The sequence below is a fragment of the Pundamilia nyererei genome, unplaced genomic scaffold, assembly GCF_000239375.1.
Source record: "Pundamilia nyererei isolate P.nyererei 1_Seehausen unplaced genomic scaffold, PunNye1.0 scaffold00322, whole genome shotgun sequence".
Classification (NCBI taxonomy): domain Eukaryota; kingdom Metazoa; phylum Chordata; class Actinopteri; order Cichliformes; family Cichlidae; genus Pundamilia; species Pundamilia nyererei.
In genome coordinates, this window is record NW_005187723.1 from 61,789 (window position 1) to 82,507 (window position 20,719).

General features: G+C 41.3%; 1 protein-coding gene across 2 annotated transcripts in view; it reads right to left on the reverse strand.

The window, feature by feature from the left end:
- Nucleotides 1-20,719, reverse strand: part of usp34 (ubiquitin specific peptidase 34) — a 58,984-nt gene that overhangs the window by 17,568 nt on the left and 20,697 nt on the right. The window contains exons 5-43 of one of the 2 annotated variants that reach the window (XM_013915552.1): nucleotides 19,756-19,905; nucleotides 19,324-19,391; nucleotides 17,547-17,739; nucleotides 17,052-17,113; nucleotides 16,808-16,889; nucleotides 16,616-16,708; nucleotides 15,988-16,113; nucleotides 15,743-15,872; nucleotides 14,922-15,052; nucleotides 13,652-14,379; nucleotides 13,044-13,258; nucleotides 12,843-12,961; nucleotides 12,621-12,748; nucleotides 12,228-12,317; nucleotides 11,951-12,046; nucleotides 10,094-10,176; nucleotides 9,361-9,515; nucleotides 8,229-8,342; nucleotides 8,032-8,131; nucleotides 7,725-7,887; nucleotides 7,479-7,605; nucleotides 7,220-7,370; nucleotides 7,025-7,125; nucleotides 6,627-6,842; nucleotides 5,387-5,512; nucleotides 5,157-5,279; nucleotides 4,472-4,555; nucleotides 4,305-4,391; nucleotides 3,978-4,178; nucleotides 3,794-3,876; nucleotides 3,657-3,697; nucleotides 3,442-3,566; nucleotides 2,726-2,878; nucleotides 2,355-2,459; nucleotides 2,135-2,190; nucleotides 1,651-1,955; nucleotides 658-821; nucleotides 510-575; nucleotides 167-313 (exon numbers count right to left, since the gene is read on the reverse strand). In XM_013915552.1, the coding sequence (XP_013771006.1) occupies nucleotides 167-313; nucleotides 510-575; nucleotides 658-821; nucleotides 1,651-1,955; nucleotides 2,135-2,190; nucleotides 2,355-2,459; nucleotides 2,726-2,878; nucleotides 3,442-3,566; nucleotides 3,657-3,697; nucleotides 3,794-3,876; nucleotides 3,978-4,178; nucleotides 4,305-4,391; nucleotides 4,472-4,555; nucleotides 5,157-5,279; nucleotides 5,387-5,512; nucleotides 6,627-6,842; nucleotides 7,025-7,125; nucleotides 7,220-7,370; nucleotides 7,479-7,605; nucleotides 7,725-7,887; nucleotides 8,032-8,131; nucleotides 8,229-8,342; nucleotides 9,361-9,515; nucleotides 10,094-10,176; nucleotides 11,951-12,046; nucleotides 12,228-12,317; nucleotides 12,621-12,748; nucleotides 12,843-12,961; nucleotides 13,044-13,258; nucleotides 13,652-14,379; nucleotides 14,922-15,052; nucleotides 15,743-15,872; nucleotides 15,988-16,113; nucleotides 16,616-16,708; nucleotides 16,808-16,889; nucleotides 17,052-17,113; nucleotides 17,547-17,739; nucleotides 19,324-19,391; nucleotides 19,756-19,905 (5,487 nt within the window). Of the gene's footprint in view, nucleotides 1-166; nucleotides 314-509; nucleotides 576-657; nucleotides 822-1,650; nucleotides 1,956-2,134; nucleotides 2,230-2,354; nucleotides 2,460-2,725; nucleotides 2,879-3,441; nucleotides 3,567-3,656; nucleotides 3,698-3,793; nucleotides 3,877-3,977; nucleotides 4,179-4,304; nucleotides 4,392-4,471; nucleotides 4,556-5,156; nucleotides 5,280-5,386; nucleotides 5,513-6,626; nucleotides 6,843-7,024; nucleotides 7,126-7,219; nucleotides 7,371-7,478; nucleotides 7,606-7,724; nucleotides 7,888-8,031; nucleotides 8,132-8,228; nucleotides 8,343-9,360; nucleotides 9,516-10,093; nucleotides 10,177-11,950; nucleotides 12,047-12,227; nucleotides 12,318-12,620; nucleotides 12,749-12,842; nucleotides 12,962-13,043; nucleotides 13,259-13,651; nucleotides 14,380-14,921; nucleotides 15,053-15,742; nucleotides 15,873-15,987; nucleotides 16,114-16,615; nucleotides 16,709-16,807; nucleotides 16,890-17,051; nucleotides 17,114-17,546; nucleotides 17,740-19,323; nucleotides 19,392-19,755; nucleotides 19,906-20,719 lie in introns of both variants that reach the window. The other variant, XM_013915551.1, reaches the window with a different exon arrangement.

Here is a 20,719-nt window from a genome sequence, read left to right on the forward strand (position 1 = left end):
TAGTGCTATAGAGAGATTATTGTGATTTTCTGAATGGCAGAGATGAACACTAAAGGTTTTATGAAGATCAGTAATAAGTGGCACCTGCTCCAATCTGGAAATTAGTGTTTGAATCCTTTAAAGCATTAAATATATAATTTGTGTGTATGTAAAGATGTATGCTCACCAGCTCCTGGGACATCTCTTCTATCTTGGTGATGAGGTCGGTGAAGAACTCTGTCATGTCTTTCTGCTCGCCGGTGTTAAGAGGCTGTTTGTCCATGGTGTAGGTTTTACAAAATGGCCGGGGGTTGTATGCTTTTCTCTCACTCTCCTGAAAACGCACAGATTAACACAGATAATCCATCTCACCAAACCTTCTGATTTTGCCGTCTGTGGTGCTCAGGAAAAAAGTCCAATCGTCCAGATCTTCAGAAACTGAACGGGTGTTAAAAGTTACTCTACTAGTGACTGTAGTTTTAAACAAATACAGACAGAAGGGAAGGACTAAAAGGAAAATCAAAACTCACCATGAGATATGTGAACATCTTCTGCAGCTCCAGCAGTGTTGTCTTGTGTTTGATATCTTCAGCGTACTGCACGCAAACACAGAGGGTGAGGACCTGTGTGCCATTTGAATTTTAATGACGTTATTGTAACAATCTTTCAGATACTGACCTTGGCAGTGAAGACAGCCTGGCGGGCCTCAGGGATCATATAGAGCTGCTGAATGGTAGAGGCCAGGTAGCATGTTGCTCCCAGGTTGGTCAGACCCACGAAGCGGCACTCAGCCCGGACGTCGTCATGGGGCCAGTAGTCCCACTTGTATGGAGCATGAGAGCCTAGAAGCAAAAGATTAAAAGAAAGTTTGAGTTCTGTGTCACACCTCTCCTTTTATTAAATTATTCAAACTGGCAGTTGCATTATTGCAGGGGTGTCAAACTCAAATACACAGTGGGCCAAAACTGGAACAAAGTGGCGGGCTAACATTAATATTTATTTTGGGGGGGGGGAATCTTCCTCCAGATATAAGAATGAATCTGGACTCAAACAGGTTTTGCTGAAAAACTGAATATGGCACAAGCAAAGCTTAATACTAAACTATATATATTAGCTGTATAACACCAGTAGGCCAGCTCTGACAGTCACTTGGTGTGGCTTCGCAGGCCAAATGTAATTACGCTGCGGGCCAAAGTCTGACACCTATGTATTATTGGGTTGCAAATGGAATTTCCAACTCGCCCAAAACCTTTTCCGACATAATTACAGATGGCCTTAAAACAAACTAAACTTGGAGAACAGTCGGGTTGTTAAAGCTATGATTAAAATTAGGCATGGTGTAAAAACATATCTAAAATTACGTTTAAAATAATGATAAGACTCTGCACTTCTGTAGAGCTTTGTAGTTTCAGCTCATAGTGCTCTTTAAAACTCTTTCACAACAAAAAGTGTCCCAGTCTCTTCAGCATTAGTCCCAATTGTGGGTCAATGTCTCGTAGAAGAAGACTGGATTCACTGTGGCAAAGCTTACATTGAGTCAGATCACTGACCTAGAGGACTACTGACAGAGTGTAGCTTGCATATACAGACAGAAACACAGTACACAGAAGTAAAATAAACTACAGAAAGAGCACTACCAAATAAAAGTAATCAAAAAGTGAAGCTCTTCACCCTGCATGTGCTGAGACATGACCCAATTATGGAGCAGCCGATAGTTTTCTACCGAGCCCTTCACCGTCTCCACCAACAGATCATAGGCGGCGGCCCTTGCAGCGTGGGACTTGCACTTGGGCTGAGCACGGTCAACCAGACTGGGGAGGAGGAAGAGGAGGTTGTAGACGTCCCTCAGAAACTCCTGCCCCTCACGGGAGAACTTAAAAGGAGGCTTGTGTTTGAGGACGCTGGTGGCAAGACGAAGGAGCCCTGTCAGGCCATCGTCTTCGATTGTTCCATCTTGTTGGTCCAAGATCTCACGGCTGGAAGTGAAAGAGTTATGTTTACATCAAAGCAGTATTAATTGTAGAAATTTGCCATTTGGTTTAATTTTAAAAGCCACTGCCATCAGTAATATTGTCAGCATGAACTTTCAGCAAAATGCAAACATCCTTTAAATCTTTGTATACTGAGCATAAAATTCCGTTTGTGACAATCAGACCTCCTAATGCAGTCGGCAAGATGTCGGGCAAGAGCATCCAGGTCCAGCAGGGTGGTCTGCATCGAGCCGGCCAGCGACAGAGAGGGAGAGACCTTCTGTGAGTTCAAACAGATCAATACTAGCAGCAGCTCAATACAAGAATCAAAACGTTACTACAAACTCAAATCTACTAAATCAACAGGTTGGTATGATCATCAGCATTGTGGTTTGACGTTCCCACCTGGCTCGCATCTTTAACGTGGATGTTATCGATGAGTTTGCAGAGCAGCCAGAAGTATTCCTTACAGCCCGTCCTTAACAGAGGCTCCTCTTCATAGTCTTCGACCTGCAAATATAAATGCACAGTTACTGCTTAAGAACATCCCAATGAAACGTTAATTCATCAACTCTTAAAGTCTCATGATGTGATCTAATAGAGTGCATGTCAGGTTTAATGCAGCAGAACCTATGTGAGAAACAAGGCTTAGTAGAAACAAACCAGATTCAAAGTAGCAAAGGTCAAACTGAGTCCAACGTTGCCTCTGAGGAGTACTGACAAGCGTACCGCTTCCAGTACTTTAGGAGGCTGAGCTACTTGAGTGCGAGACCTACCCTTAGTGGTTTGAGGGCCTGGGCGTCAGGCAGGAACTTGAGCAGTGTGGAGGCGGCGAGCAGCAGGAAGGATCTGTTGATGGACTCTCCTCCCTCCAGACCTGACAGAGACAACTTGTACAGGCCATTACATGCCTCGTGTCTCACTGCCGGCTACAAAGAAAAACAACACACCTCAACAAAATGATGATAAAGCGAAGCATACTGACATGCTGATTAAACGACTAAAGTCTGAAGCACAATTGTAAAAATTCCCAACTGGCTCTTGCTTGTGCTCTACTGCCCTGCTGCTAATACGGCGAGGACCCGACAGAAGTATGAAACAAACTTAAAGCATTCAGGTATCACAAACAACTGAATTGCATAAATTATCCTCAAAGAAATGTGAACTTGTCGCCCTCATCAGGCTGTAATAGTAAAACAAGTCTGGAACAAAATTCATGAACATTTTAACAGGTGTGACTGGGACCAGTTTAGATGTGAATGATTTTTAAAGTCCACCTGAGGATTCTTTAACACTCATCAAGGATTAATATTTTTGACACCCATTGTCCCGATAAAATGCTATTGAGAGCTCAAGAAAGCACAAAAATGATCCATCTATACGGTCATACAACATCACAAGGAAGAACAAGACCATTAAGAAAACTTCTACCTTTTTATGGAGTAAATTAATATCTCTTGACTTGTGATGGAGCTGTGGATGTTAGACTCACCTCAGGAATCAGGAGGGTGAGTTTTTTCAGCCAGTCGTGCAGGTGGTCGCTGTCAGCCAGACTGGATTTCACTGTTGAAGAGCAGTGAGCCCAGCTCACCAGCAGCCACATGGAATAGTGAGTCACTGTGGGTAAAACATTACTGTCACACTCCACCAGCTTACTTCTTTTAACATTTTTAGCATGATCACCGTCTGAAAATGTAAAATCCTTACCTTCGTGTCGAGACCTGTGGTCAGACTGAGCCTTCAGAACTCTGCAAACAAAAACAAACAAAAACAACAACAAACATGTCAACTATGCTGTCCATTTAAAAGTAAAGAACACATTTTTGAGCTTTTGTATGGCAAACCTGTGTGCAAGGTTGTCGTAAGTGTAGGCCACATTGATTAGTCGCTGGATCAGGTTGGTGCCTTGAACAAGGCTGAGGAACACCTGCGAACAGACAGAAGAGCCGATGATAAAGATCCAGAAGTCAGAAACGTCCTGTTGGCAGTTTCTGCTACAAAGCATTACAAGTCAGCTGGAATAGTTACTTCAGTCAGTCGAGGGATGTGCAGGCCTTTGCCATGATCTACAGTGGATTTGCGCGATTTGCCTGGCCATGCCCTTTTACGTTGGCTGTCAGAGAGGCCTGACCAGGAGAAGACATCGTGGTAGGCTAAATCCAAGTCTGCAGGGTCTACAGCAAACTGGCAGATCAGCTTCAGCAGGCAGGCCAGACAGTCCAGCAGCCACTATAGATAAAAGGACATCAAACCAAACACTTACTTATATTAGTCTGTCCAATAATATGCTCATAAAATACATCTACTATCTACTGAAAATGTAGAAAATGACAAAGGTAGACTAAACTGTCTCACCACTGTCCAGGATTCTTGGTCTTTGGGTTCGAGGATGCCCGAATTAAAAATTTCCAAAAGCAGCTGTAAACCTCCAGATGAAACAAACTAAAGAAGAAGAAGACAATTAAAGCCAGGATTGAGAGGAATTTGATTTCCATCCTGCTTGAGTTAGTGTTGTGCTGTACCTTGCAGCTCCAGGTGTTTTTGCTGTTTTCTATCTGATCCTCACTGGAGTCGTCCGAGTCTGGATACAGGTCACTATAGCTGCCCTGGGAACGAACAAGCAAGAAGTAAAATAGTAATACTGTCACTAACACAATTTTACGTTTTTGAAACGATGATGCCAAGTTCTCCATGAAACACGCATTGCACTGTAAAAGTATCATTATTTATGGAATGTTTGTAATGCCGGCTTTAGTCCAAATAGGGGGAAAGAAACTACCCAAACTTTTCTGGATTTAAGGGCCAATTACTTTTCTACGTAAGTCTTGTATAGCTTTTTTCCCTTCAAAAATGAACTCATGATTTAAAAACTTATTTTTATATTTTCTTGGGTTATCTTTTTTATCAATCTGAAAAATTTAAGTGTGACAAATATTTAAAGGGGCAAAAACTTTTTGACTGTACTGTACAGAGCACCCAGCATATTGATTTTAGTGACTTTACATTTAAATATATTTGGCATTACAAGTTGTACCTCAATTTAAAAAACAAAAGTGTCTACAGTCAGACTATAGTCGCAGTAATGGTGCTACCACTTAGTAAATTTGTTTTTAACTCGACTCGTGTCCCCATATTAACATCTACAGATTCCACACTTGGCAGCGGATCCTGCGGACAGAAAGAGGCCATCAATCCTTTCTGTCTTACTGTTGACTCTCTGTGGATGCGTCGATTGGGCTTTCCCAGAGCCTCGATGATCTCTAGAGCGTACAGCAGCTTGTGAGGACTTTTAATCCTCAGCAGCTCCTTCCAACACAGACCCTCGCCATTCTTCAGACAAAATAAAAACACAAAATTAAAAGCAAATTTAGTTATTCTATGTTTGTGCGATCAACAACAAACTCTTGAAGAGCCCTTATTTAAACAGGATGACTGACCGTATCATCTGAGATGTTCTGGAAGGCCTGCAACATTTTGGGACAGGTGGGAAGCAGCATGAGCAGCTCCCAAACTCGACGAGACAAATTCTCTGCGTGAAGGTGAAGCTCCTCGCATCGTGCGCTCTGGTTTAACAACAAAACAAAACCAAACTTTAGTTAGCAGGGATGTTCCTGGTGACCGTCTTGATGCTCATCCAGGTAACTAAATCCCTAAAGGTTGATTCTATTCATCTGGACGTAGCGTTCTCAGTGGGAGAAAGGTTTCGTCACTCATCGAAGTGACTGAGTGAACAATGGGCTGTCGGTTCAGTTCCTTGATCATTAATATGCAAATTGTCATCACCATTGATCAACAAGCACAGATCAAAGACCTTGAATATCATTCACAGAGAGTTGGGGAATGGCTGCAATGGCTGGTGATTAATTTACTTGCAGAATAAACAGAATTTATGTCAAGTAGTCTGCGAGAACTGAAAGAAAATAGCCAAAACTGAGTACAGCCCTCATGGACAAAGTTAGGAAAGGACATATTCAAGAGCCTTAAGAAATCAATGATTCTGATCTTCCAAAATCAAACAGTGTTTTAACATTTTGTTATTTTATAAACACATCTGTACTGAATTTGGTTATGCTTTGTTCCAGTTAAATGCTTTTATATCATTTCACGTTTGTCAGTTTATGTAATTTCCCCTGAACACCTACATGCAACGGTTCATTTTTTCAGCCAAAGAACTGTCGAACCCGTCTTACTTTCAAATTTGTCTGTTTACAACTTCCTGTCACAGAAACACGCTGACAATGCTGCCTTCAGGCGATGGAGTAACCAAGGATGACACCAGTGAGTAGTAGGTGGCAACATAACATCTTAGACAACATGGTGTTGTGCATTAATTAAATACAAATAAATAGTCTAGCATATTTCTAATACTAAGCCAAGAAATGTTAACCATTTTGCATACTTGAGGCATCTCTCTTACCCACAAATGTAGTTATACGTGTGGATGAACATGACTGTGAACACCAACTAACATACATCAAAGGTACACCTTAAAACAGTTTTCTGTGTTTCAGTGACCTCACCTCTCAAACTGGGTTTCAGTTCATACCTGCTCTTTTGCATTATTACATGTGGTCTAATATTATACCTAGTAAATACAATTTTCCATACATTTTAGCCAATATAACAGCCATATGATGTATACATCCCTTCAGGAGTTCTTCCATAACTAATACCCACCTCTGGGCTCTCCTGGACCTTCTCTGTGTTTGGGCTGGGTGGTTTGAAGCAAGCCAGCATCTCCAGCAGGTCGAAGAGTGTGGTGAGATGTGGCTCCTGAAGGAGCAGTAGCATAGGAATGTGCTCTTTCTGAGGAGGTGGAAGACAGGAGGCAGGCAATTGGATGCCCTCGCCCTTCCTCTCCCTCCGCGGAGCTCCCAGAGACACAAATACCATCTGGGATCAGATAAGAAGATGGTTCATAAAACTCATCTGCACTGAACAAATGTACGTAATCAAAATTTACATGATTAGACAACAACGTTAAAAGATGTAAAACAATCTTTCAGACTTGAGCTGAACTGCAGTCTGTCCTACTGTTGGCCGTTTCTTATACAGAAGAGAAGTCAAACTGTTACCTGCATGTCTTTAAAGCCCAGCTCATGCAGAGTCTTCTCATCATAGTCTGTGGTGAGTTCATGACCAGAAGAGATCATCCTGACCGGTCCCATCAAACCACCTGCAGAACACGAGACAACATTTCACTAACAGACTCACTCACACATTTACACACAAACAAAAGCAAGGGAGAATATTTTATGGAGGGAGCTGACCTGGGAAGTCTCCTGGCTGCCGGCCACTCTGGCCAAATTCCTGCAGCTGAGCCTGATGGTTCATCTGCTCCTTCTGCAGGTTCTCGTACCAGTGGGTCACCTCAGCTCGCAGGTCAGCTACTTGGTCACTGGGATACATCTCAATGGTCATCTGCAGAAATATGTAATGGGTAGTGGGTCCAAACATTTGACTTGTACTGTAGAAGCACATTATAAGTATTTATGCAATAAGACTTATTTGCTTTTAATAAAGTGTCACCTTGTCAGGCAGGCCGGCGGGCTGACAGACGATCCTAAGAGGTAGAGACTGTTTGTCACTCAAAGCTTTAAGGTGGCTGCTGATTCCCGTCCCCTCGATCTGCCACTGTCGCAGGTGGTAAGCAAACCTGCCACAGACCAGAGACGAAACGATGTGCTGCAATACTGTTTGTTTGCTTTTTTTCTCCATATAAAATGATTTTGACCACTGAGTTTTTCATAATGTAAACATTCCAGGTGTGTGTACCTGCGCCGGAACGCCTCCAGGTGTGTTTTGAGCATGAGCAACCCCCTCTCAATGCTGGTCAGACTGGAGTGGGCATCCTTCTCCAAGTTGGCAGAAGCCATCAGGAGGCTCTCCATACATTTCCTTATGAACTCTTGTTCCTTCTCCAGTCCTGTTTTACCAGCTGGAGACACACAAAAGTAGAATTAATAGATTAAGATCAGCAATTTTTCAAAGTCTTCTTGTTCTCATTGGTACGGAAGAATAAAAACAACAATTTCATAACAAAGCATATGACTTCATCATAGTGCAGTGAGTAAAAACTGACCATTGATGTAGTAGGAGTTGATGTACTGTATAGCAGCGCGGCTGATATCAGCAGATTGAGCTCTCAGAGCGATCCCCCACAGCTGGTCCATCCCACACAGCTGGCGGCACAGACATTCCTCAATTAAGCATCTACTCAAATGTGTCTGAAGACAACATGTCTGATTACGAGCATCACATGCTTTTGTTTCCATTTACCTCACAGCTAGAGGCGTTGTCCAGTGCAGTAGTGGCAAGCCGGGCCAGGTTACAGAGGTGCTGAAAGAGGTTGAGGCCTGTCATGCTGATAGTCTCTGGTTTCAGCTGTGGCATCTGGAGACACACAGTGACATTAACAAACACAAAGTAGTCAACATCAACACACGGCTGCTGCTCGTCTGAAGCTGCCCAGAGGGTCGTGATTGTGCTCCACCCCAGCTGAGTTTAAACCCATCCAGTTGAATAAACGTATGAGAAATAGTCTGATAAATTCTGTTCCTGTTTTTTTTATTTATTATTTATTTCCAGCTCTAAACTATAAACCTGAGGCTACAGTCCCACACACTTACACAAAACCCTATTCTAATGAGGACACGCATATGATCTTTCTTTTAGTATTTAGGTATGAACACAAAGCGAAGATGGGAAAAAAAGCACAAAGAGACTTTAAAGGAATCGCCGCTGTAGAAACATGAAGAGGTAGGAACAGTGGCTGCAGCCTGACTGCTCATCACTGCTTTTGTTACCCGTTGAAGTTCAGGGGCTGGCTGCTGGGCTGGGCTCTAACATCACTTTGTTCTTTTGACTAGCTTAGCATTAGCATGCTGTCTGTGTAAGTGGTTGCAAAGAGCTGAAGTTGTGTTAGCAACACATCATGCTCTTGTCCTCTTGTGTAACATTTCCACCCTGTAGACTGCCATACTATATGCACAACTACAGACAAACTTTAAAAAAAAATCTAGCACAAGTGCAAATGGAGCTGATAAGAGAGCTCGATAGCCAGGCAGACTAACAGATCGCAGAAATTGAACTAGAAGAGAACCAGTTCTTGTAGAGAACCTGTATAGTGAAACCAAGAAAAGAAAAGAAAATCTTAATGCTATGATTATTTCCAACTGAAAAGTTTTCTGCCAATTTAACGTTGCACAGCACAGGAAATAAAGGGTATTTTGTCAAACATTTAAGAGATTTATGGAATTTAATTTATGCCACAAGTTGTACACGAAACGGGCACAGGTTTTTGCCCCGTCCCTCCACTTTGGCTGTGGAACTATAGATAATTCCACAGCCAGTCTTATTCATTACCCATGGGACACCCATAAAATTCTATAATCCACGGTCTTGTTACTACCTTCTCCAGGAAGAGATGTTTGTAGGTCTCCATGCCCATAGCATGCTGGTCTTTGCTGCGGACCTGGTTGAGGAACCAGTGCAACGCATCATCGTAACATTCAGCGTCCTCCACCAGACAGTGCCACAGAATGTCCACTTGCTCCAGACTCAGTCCTGACAAATCCAAACACCAAAATAATTACAAACTAGAGTTCAGCGATGTCAAACGCAGACCGGGTTCATATAACGCAGACCACTTTTCCCCCTTATCTTTGGGCTTTTGGCCATAATTATCTGCTTACGTTGCACATCCATACATAAGAGGCTAAGAGCTTCTAAAGGGGATTAAAAGGTAAGAGACACATTTTCTTTTATTACACGTAAACACGCTAAAAAAGGTGGATAATTTTAGAGATCCCCAATGTAAAATGAAAGAACCCAACAAGAAAGGCTCAGAAATCAAGACTGAAATGCAAAGTGCTAAGGACCACGAAACTTTAAGAAAACACTTCACTCCTTTAAATTTTTTCCCCTCTTTTGGGGTGTAAAATATTCCTCAAGAAGTGAATGGTGTGGTGTGGAAACACAGCAGAGATCAGGGTTATGTTATGAAAACCACAGCTGTTATTTACTAAAGCATAATATGGACACCTCTACCTCTGTGCAACTCTCTGGATAGGTGCATGTCTTTTAAAAGCATCTTAGTTCACAAAGAATATTACTCTAGTACATAAATGGTATCGGAATCTTACTGAAGTGGTCGGGAGATCCCAGTGTGGAAAAGACACAGGTAAGGAACTGCAGACGGACCTGGACCTCTGCACTGTGACTGTACCTGCACAACACAGACGAGTTATGTGTCAACAGTGAAGAAAGTGAACTGATGTCTGAAGATCACAGTTTGCAGAAGCTTCCAACTGCTCTCTCAGAAGTATTGACACCAAGCACACTTCTGCTAACGCAGTCTTTGAGATGCATGTGTAAATAATTTAAATGAACAGTGGCTGCTATCATGGGCGCTCCAGAAATATCACACTAGTGGGCAATTACAGTGTCATTAAAGGTTAAAGCAGGTTAAATAACTGCACACAAGGGAACATTAAGCAAAGCAATCAAATGGAACTAAAGAGGTGTTATGCAGATAATGTGAAGATAAAAATGAATTTGCTGGTGGACAGAATCATGAGACGCATCTTTGTTTTCCAAAAAGCAAAAACTCAAACACTTGAATAGTCTCAACGAGGAATTGTAACACTGATGCTCTCACAACAAAAACTGAAATTTTAAATTGGGTACAGGAATTCCACTGTCAGCATGATTTTTCTGAGGAGTGACTTTAGTGTCCAATTCTTCCTAAATGTGGAATTATCAGGTGGAAGGTGCTTTGTTTTCTAGCCATAATTAAGAGAATAAAACTGACTCAGAAAGCTGACAAATTACAAACAAGAAATGATAAACTGAAAAAGGAAGCATTGTTTAACTTAAATAAATGAACTAAGGTCAACCAATTTTTTTAAAAAAGTGTGCATATATGAGTCTCTTAATTTTAATAAAGAACAGAAAGTATTCAATGACTACTAAAGTAATGTGGCCTAAAGAACTTTATAGAAAGGTAAAAGTCATTATTAACAACTGCAAAATCAAGCGTCCCGTTAAGTACAGTTATAGACTCAAGAAGTTTATTGTTATTTCGTAGTGTTACCCAGCCTGAAACGAAATACTGTTTGTCACCAGCTTCTACAGTGCAAAAAGCAATACAGTTTAAAAAGAGCAGTAAAAGAGGCAGTAATGAATTGCAACAACAGTTATGGATAAGGAAATAACATAAAATCTAAGTTTTAAAACAAACTCAAGTCACATTTGTCCGGGTAGTCAGCAGTCCTTTCACGGAAGGGGGTGGTTAAATTAGATCGTGTGTGTGTGTGTGTGTGTGTGTGTGTGTGTGTGTGTGTGTGTGTGTGGACAGTTTCTAACAAGTTGAAAGCGAATATTTAGTATGACCAACTTTATTCTTCACAGCCTGAACTCATAATTTCTTTAAGTCATCATGAGGAAAATTTCTCCAGGCTTCTTGAACCACATTGAAAGGTCTTCTTCTGTTGTTCTTTATCACACTGTTGACAGTACCGTTTTCTCTTGTCTTCCAAATCTCCAGTTTCCCCAAGATATATAAAGTTTCCACCTAATAGCAGTTTGTGAATCAACTTGTTGGTGCAAAAGTGATATTTTATTCTTGTCATACTATCATGTTGGGCCTTTTTTGTAGATTCAACTGAAGAAATGAGAACAAATAATGTGCTTTTCTAACAGACAATTTGATACGAAGTTGTCTGTAATGCCGACTTCACACCTTGAATTACAGCAGGTGCTGCTGTTTTGCTTGAATTATTTATATGTCAGTGGTAAGTGACTTAACTTGTTTCTGGACAGGAACAAAGATGGGATTGAGTGAAAAAGCAACCAAAGAATTTCAGGAAGACTGGAGAAGCTCAGGGAACACTTTAAAAAGAATTACGAGTCCAGCTTCTTGCAAGCAAAATATAAAGAAATAAAGGGAGACTCAATATTCTGTAGTGTCGATATGTAGTAGTGGTGTAAGACAGACTCACAGTGCAAATTTGTGCCGGTGTTCTCTGACTTCTTGGATGTAGTGTTGCAGGTTGTCGAAAAACAGTTTCATCATGTGCAGCTCCTTTTCAGCCCACCTGACAGAACCAACAACCAAATGAGTGCAAGGCTCACAAAACAAAACACTTCAATACTCATATTTCTATTTTTTTCAGAAAGACTCAAATATTTTGACTCAGCTTTGATGAGTCATGTAATTGTATCTGAAACTCCATATGGTATTTGACTTTTGCACTCTGAAGAAGTGGTGTAACTTACATGGTGATCCAATGAGTGTCATAGCTGGAGCCAAATTGCTGGAAAGTGCCAAAAAGTTTAGGGAGTAGACGCAAGGAAACCACAACTGACCTGAGAGAAGAAGACAGAGTCCAGTTTTTCAAGATTCCCAAACGAGAATAATTACAAAAATAAATAAGATGAACATTTTAAATGCTCAAGAAATGATTATCTGGTGTTGATAAATCAGCAGTTTATCTATGCACAGGAAGCTACAACATGCAACCCTTTTTATGTGTGCACTGCAAGAACAGGTGCCTACCAATTATTCATTTTCAATACATTCAATCAGAGATAAGTCCTAAACATCATAAGCGTGTTGCATTTATACATTTATGCACCAATTTAAAACATAAATAAAGAGGTCACTCTTACCGGTGATGGGCCAAGTTGTCAAGGCAACCCTCGATAAAGCGCATTCGAATCTGTCTGTCAGTGAACCAGCAGACCAGCGAGCACAGCAGTTTCTCAGCTTCATTGATAAGACCTTCAGAGAGATGAATCTAAACACACAAGCAAATTATAAAATGAATTTTACACAATCCTACTGAAGCACCATCTATAAACTCTGTGAACATAAAGCATTGGAAGTCGTACCGCATCTTCATCTTGTACCAGGTCCCAGAGCAGAGTGTTGCCCTTCTTACAAACATTATCCAAGTTGATGTCAGTCACAGCGTGGCTGCTAGAGTACTGATGTTTATGAACAGCTGGACCTGATAAAGAGCATTCACATGGTCAGATTTACTATTATTATTGTTATAAATTAAACTGTCCTAGTTCCATAGTGTGGCCCACCTTGCACCAGATGCTCATGGTAAATGGAGGCCAAGTTGGGAAGGTGCTGCTGCAGGTGGGAGCTGAGCTCAGCATGGGAGTTTATCTGGACTAGCTCCTCCTCACAGCCCGATTCCTCCCCGTCAAAATCAGCCATGTTCTTCTCTGACTTCGCACTGACCTGAGAGCTGCTGCAGCTAACGTCATCAGCACTCAGCATGTCCTCCACCATGGGTCTGAGGGAGGAAATTAGGGTTTATAGATCAAGGATAGACTGACAGGTACATTTAAAAGAGAAAAAACAAAAACACTAACATGTATAACTACAGAGAGTTTCCTAGCACAGATGAAATTTGTGATTTTAGACAAATATGCAAAATAAACACCGCAGTCAATAAAATGTTTTACATCTAAAACCAGCTTTAATACTACAATATGTGCTGGACATAAGCTGTACTCAGAAGGTAAAATCCTATACTTACCTATTAATATACAGTATATAAACACAAAAATTTCTATATGCAGAATACCATGAATGTCCCTCCATTTCTACCCTAATTTGAAACTATGTGCTCAGTAGACAGACTCTCTGTGTTAGCCATTCATAAACAGAAGTGTAGCAGTCTTACCCTTCATGATGGTGGTGGTGGTGATGATGATGGTGGTGATGGTGGTGGTGGTGCTGAGGGCCAATGAAACGACGGCAGTTGAAGAGTTCACTGCTCATGGCCTCTCCTAGGAAGTCCCCGGGTCGCGGGAGACAGGGAGGCTCCTGAGGTCCCTGGACAATCTGAGAAGGGCTGATATCTGGCGGCTGCTGCTGGGTCTCTGTCCCATCAGGCCGAGCAGATGACGATGCTGAACAAGTGTCAAGCATTCTCATGCGGCTCTCTAGAGACGCTGTCGCCGCTGTTACCATAATACCAGAAGTTTCTGGGTTGAAAGGGAGAACCTTGGATTTGGCTCCTCCCCCTGGGCCACTCGGCCCTGCCCCCTCACCAAGAGCATCCCCGGCTTTCCTTTTCCTTGACTCAGTCTGCTCCCGGGGCTCCTTTTGGTGCCCACCTTCAGCAGCTGAGCGGTTACCCTCATCTTCATCTTCTTCATCGTCATCATCCTCCTCCTCTTCGTCTTCTTCTTCATCCTCTTCCTCCTCCTCTTCCTCCTCCTTTAAGGCCTCGCTATCTGCCATGTCATCAGAGTGCAGCTCGCTGCCTGGGCTCCCAGCTGACTGGCTGGCTCGACTAGAGGCGGCTTCGTTGCTGGAAGCCTCGCTGCGGCCACTGCTGCTGCCTGGTCCGCTGCTGCCTTCCTCCACGCTGTTGGCAGTTTCATCTGAGCTGCCCTGCATAGACTCCTGAGGAAACAGCAGCAGCTCTTTTCACCTGGTTGTGCATTTTATGTTAACAACCTGGCTTTAATTAGACATTACAGAAAGACATTAGACAAAGAAACAGGTCATGGCATAAGATTTAAGGGCCTCAACTCCCTTCAGAATACGTCATTTTAATCATTTCAAAAACTGGACTGAAGTTTTGACCCAAAGTAAAAATTCTTATGGCCAGAAAAGTCAAAGTGACCTTCATAGTGCAGAAGGTCACAAGGATAGGACAGACTTCAAAACAATCATGACTGTTACAGAGGAAAATAAGTCAGCTGCTCTTTATTCTCTTGTTTGTATGGACGGGTACTTGCATACAACACTCAGCCAATCGTACCCACCTTCCTACAGCACTTTCTAACATTCACACACATACTCTAATAGATGCACTGGGGGCAACTTGAGGTTCAGCATCATGCAGACTGAGGTCAGGGGTCGATCCACTGACCTTCACATTGGTAGAACACCTGCTCTACCACCTGATCCTAGTTCATTGTGTCACCATATGTGCTCTATACCTCTGTGTCAGATAGTCTTTGCTGATTCCTCTTGCTGCCAGTCATCATCTGGTCATCCATCTCCATGTCGCTGCCTCCACTGTGTTGTGTGTCGCTATTGTCACTGCTGTCTGGACTTGCGGCCGGTGAACCTGAAACCACATTAGACGACAGACTGAGGACCGTGTATAATCCTGAGGCTCAATAACGCATCGACAGTCTGAAAGTGGAATTGACCAGGTCTAATGAAGATTCAGGAATTTATTGTGTAAAAACACCACTCATCCTAAAGTCATAACCAAACTGTACATATATAGAGGAACGGCAACTAATGATGAAGATGCAAATATCTGGAAATCACACTGCAGATATCTGCAACTTAACTGTAGATATTGCCAATGGAAATCTGCAGACACGCGGCAAAAATGATGTCAGCTGTCCTAGAATCACATTATCAATTATCCCGACAGGTGCGACTGAGTATATAATCATTTTAGCCACTATTGAATGAAATTAAAAACTTGTTTCTTGCTTTTCTTTAAATCAAGTGGCAGGAAATCTCTTGGGTTGTGGAACATTTTGTATTTTGGAAGAAATTTTATCCTAAAAATTATCGTTAGTGAAGAAGGCAGGTCCAGTTATAAAACCAGAAATTAAAAACTACATTTCTGGTAAACAGCCAGTCCCACAGCCAACTAATATAAAACATGTTGTCTTTAAACTAAAGCTCAGATACTGAAGTGGTAAGAAAAAGCCTCAAAAATATTATACTGTTTTTTGGTGGGGGTTTTTGTTTTGTTTTTTAAATAACAGGCTTCGTACTGAAATGCATGCACGCTGACCTTTCTTGTTGCCCATGGGGATGTTGGTGTTAAGCAGGGAGGCGAAGGAGCTTTGTTTGGAGAGCTGGGCTTTTGCTGCCAATGCATTATTCCAGAGGGCCTTAATCAGCATAGAGGCCAAGTACAGTGTCTGTCCGGGGAGAGTGGGGAAACACAGAAGCAATTCATCATAGCGACGTCACAACCACTTAAAGACAATGTTGGTGAAACTGTGCCCAGTGCTTCAACTTCAGAATGTTTTGTACCTGCTCGGTGTGAGTGCTCGGATGCAGGCCTGATACCAGGTTGAGGACATGACGGAGAGGCACAGGATCGAGGTTTTTAATGAGAGACGGGAAAAGGTCGTGGATGTAGCGGCTGCAATGTTTTAACTGATTTTTAAAAGCAAAAGAAAAAAAACAACAACAAAGAAGCTGTTATTGTTGTTAAACACAAAACGCCAACAATCAACTCATCGCAAAATACTGAAGGGAACATACTAATTCACCTGAAGTGTTTCCATGATTTCATCACAGTACAGTTATTATATATAACACAGGCTAAATATAATATTGCATTAAATCACAGAAGAATTTGAACCATTTAAGGTTAATGAAAGAATAAATAAAAATCAGATCAAGTTCCCACTTCATCTGCAGATGAAAAATGGCTTCTTTGCCAATTCTGACATTCACAGCAATGTATGTTGATGTGCAGTGTCCCTCTTAAATGCATATACACCCCTAGTTTTTAAAAGTTTTGTTCCCAGTGCTTCTGACACAGAAAAATCCACCAATACAGAAATACCAGCACCGATCACTCGGTATGACTGATGTTTGACTGCAGGCTGCCCCATGATGGAGTGGAATAAAGCTGCACAGTCTCTCATTTTACCTGAGCTGCAGCCCAGATGCAGTCTATGTGCTGTGTGCTGAGCCGGCCCTCTGCAGCCAAGAAATTCAGGATCACTTGGCACTGTTTAATGATCTACAAAACACACATACACAAATGTAAATGTGCAAAACTGGGGGAAATGTTCTCCAGAATAGTTTTTTCATTTTTCATTACTGGATCCAAAAGTCTCACCTCAATGTGCAAATTTGGGCCAAATATGTGCTCCACTACATTGTTGTGGATCAGCCAGTCGGCTAGTTCCTTTGCTATGGACCTGAAAGAAAAAAGCAGAATCATAATACGCTGTGTGAACCATTTTATTTTATTTATTTGTTTATTTATTTCTTTTTAGCCCAAACTGGTTTAAAATAGCACCACATCCTTCCTGTTTGCTTGCATTTATGGACAGGCATCTTTTTTCTTTACACTAACTTACGTTTCTGTGTCAGACACCAGGGATTCGTTGTTACACACATCGTTGAAGGTGTGCAGCTGATTCTGAAGAAACACAAACATGCCCCACAATAAGTGAAGGAATGAAGCACAACCTGTCAAATTAATAACTGCAGCACCACTGGCTCATAGCTCTTATTTAACCATGTAGTGCACAGCATAGATAATAGATGTTTGTTTTTGATGTTATTTCCCTCAATTAGGAGTATACTTAGTGAAAGTATTCTCAATTTTAGCACTTAAACAGTTTTGTTTTTAAACCTGGACTGCATTTACTTGTGTTCTTTCACCAAAAGAGGAAATTTACAGATACAACAATTCATCCCTCTATTTCCCACCAAATATTACAGACATCTCCAATTGCTTAAATATTTTTGTGCAAAGTCTCATTTTAACTAAAGGTCCACAGAAAACTAGAATCAGCCAGACCTACATGAGGGTGTGAGAATGAGTTAAATCCGTTTGGAGTCCGACTCACTGTGATTTGGCTAAGTCCGGCCAATCTCATCGTGAGAGTGGGTGACATGAAATATTTGAAGGCAAGATCCAGGCTCTCCTTATCAAAGCACAGTGCGCTGTCCAGTGGTTCCTTCACCGTGCTCCACATCAGGTCTGCCATATTGCGTGCTGCGCTCTGTCGCAGCTCCTGGTCCGACAGCTTACACAGATACCTGCAGACGCATCCGACTGACAGATAAGCTACTGACAAAAACTTTTGTTTAATACTCTCCCCAAGGGTTGTACAGTATTGCCAGCACTATTTACGTATTATTTAAAAAACCCACAGTATTTGTGACCACTCCCCCTCCTACATTGTACAAACTGCCCCCTCTCGTCAGATCTTTGAAATTCACCAATCATTACTTCTGAGAGGAAAAACAAAGGACCTTTAGGGTACTATTAAAACAAACTTGTCAGCATCCCAAAGCTAGAAAAAAAAAGTTTCATAAATCCTCCTCTAAAACAGCCAAGTTTCATTTTGAAGAAGAACTCTCACTTAAGGTTGGCTGTTTTGAATCAGACTTTTGTAGGCGTACGCTATAATTTTCCAATAAACAACTGTGCTGCTGACTCATTTACTCTCCACTCTGGATGGCTGCGTTTGTGGTTTTTAGAGGTGTAGCTTGGAGAGTTGCTACTGAAGTACTTTGTGTTCATTTAAATAAAAAGAAATCTTTAAATAGAATGGAAAGTTACCATGATGTGAAAACTGTCCTAATTTGGGTTTTTGTTAACGTACCTTTTTATCTTTTAATTGTTATCACGTGAAACCACTTCTCTACTGTTTGGATGTGTTCCTTATGGTTGTGCTAATCAATCATTTTTATAGAGGTATAAAGCACAGTCTGCAAGGCAGAGCTTAAAATATTCAAGCAGCTTTACAAACATTAGCATGCCAACCTACTCACAATAACAATACTAACACACTGATAATCTAGTAAATATCAAATACTGTGTTCACTATGGAAGTTTAACATGTGTTTAATTAGCAAAATCCTAATTGAAGTACACTGAATGCAACATTATTACATTTGCAGATTTTTATTTGTATACTATAGTATTAGGAAAAATATTGACTTGTTAAAGCTGGCTCCAATTTTTCACTCTTTGGTACAGAAAATGTTACCAAAGAGTTAACTTGGTAAAGTCGTATTTTTTTTGTTTTGTTTTTTAAATACAGTAGTTTATTTAGTTACCAAGCTACTCAGACAAAAGAGGCAATACAGTAGCAGAGCATCAGTCTGCCTACATCACATGCACTGCCAACACTCTGCCTCCTCTTGGGTCACGTGAAGAGACCCTGACTGGAAGTCTGGCAACTGTTGCTATGGCAACAAAGGCTCTTCCTAGCAACAAATGTATGGCACTTTAACAAGAAGAGAAGAGGCTGCGCTGCCTGACTGAGACAAATGGCGAGCTCTAATGCAGAATCAACAACGTCTGGCTTATAAATAATAGCAAATCTTGACTTCTTCAGCTGGGAAACAAAGCTGGACACTGAATCTAATATTCAGAGCTTTGCAGACAAGATTAAAAATCTGACAGTACACAAGAATACTGCAGTAAGAGTGTTAGTGACTGTCTTCAGGTTCAGAAAGTGTGGTGTTCAACAACATGGCAGCTCCTGAGGCACTTACAGGTCTTTTAACCTGCACCTGAAAGCAAGTGCAACTGGTGAGAATCACCCGTCTGTGGCTGAGGAAGATGCTCTATGTTGTTACATGTTTAAAGCCAAGAATTGTGTGTAAACTCACCGTATCACATAGGTCCGGAACGGTATGATGTGTTGCATGACGGCAGGAATGTGCAACCATATTCGGATCTGTGGGAAGATCAAATACAATATGCGAATAATTAAACTTTTTTTTTTAAGTATAAATTTCAGCTGAGAATCTGCCTTGCATCTTAAACAGAAGTTCATGTTCAAAGTTGTGCACTATATTTATTACAGGGACATTATAAAGAAGAAGAAAAAAGGCAGCTAGCCAAAATATCTTCAGTACTTGCCTCCAAAAAAAAAAAAAAACTCAAACAGATTAACAATTTCATCTTAAATTTAGCAATTATCAAATTTAAACCGATCACAATTTACTGCTGTTACCACTATTATCCAAGTTGTTTTTAACTGATTCTGCTAATCTGCGGTTTTTGAAATAACAGCAGCGGTTTAGATTGATAGCACTCACATTAGAAACTATGGTGATGAAGGCGTGGGCGATAGGGAAGGGGAGGCTCTCTGGAGTGCCAAACTCGAAGCACTCCTTCATCAGGGAGAGGCCGTGTTTCCCACAGAACAGGCAGACGTAGCGCAGCAGATGCAAAGGTACCTCCACATCCTGGACAAGAGTAGAGCAGGTTTACAAACGGTCATCCACTCAGAAGCTCATTTACCTTTTTTTCCTTTTTGTGTGTGTAATCTGAGCTAGCCCTGTCAACTGTGATGAAGTGCTGTTGCAACAGAAGACAAAGCTGTTGAATGCATAAAGACAGGGCAAAATGACTTTAAAGAAGCATCTTCTATTCTAAAGAATATTCACTGGTTTTGTTTCTTTGTGACTTAAAGACGACTGTGTGGTAAAAGTATACTGCTGTGCCAAACTCAGTATACTGTGAACTTGAGACTGAAAGTAGTGAATTAAAATAAAGCGTGTAAACACTTATTTCCTATAGGTATGAGTTACTTTTGCTAATAAAAGCCAGAAAAGCCATTAGTTTCCAGATTTCCAGCTCAGGAGTTTTTCATAAAAATGTCTTCTTCAGGCCATCTTAAACCCTCTCCTCCCCCAAGCTTAATAAAAACTTTATCATAGTGGCAAAGTGAACAAAGATAATCCAGGGACACATTACTTCTCTCTGGGGCACTGTAACATCATCCACAGGAATTCACAGCACAAGTTCCCAGAACAGCTTTAGTTTCATGTTGACAGTACAGAGCTAACACATGAGCTCATTTACAATGTTTACAACCCTTACAATGCTCATTTCAGAAAACAACGAGCTTCAACAAGACCCATGACCAATAAAACCCTGTTACCATGCATTTTATGAAGCTTAGAAATTCTCTTAATAATGTAAGCACATGTACGAAAAAACACAAAGAGAGCAGGAAACTGGGACAACACTTAGCTAAACAAAAATGTAACCCCCCCC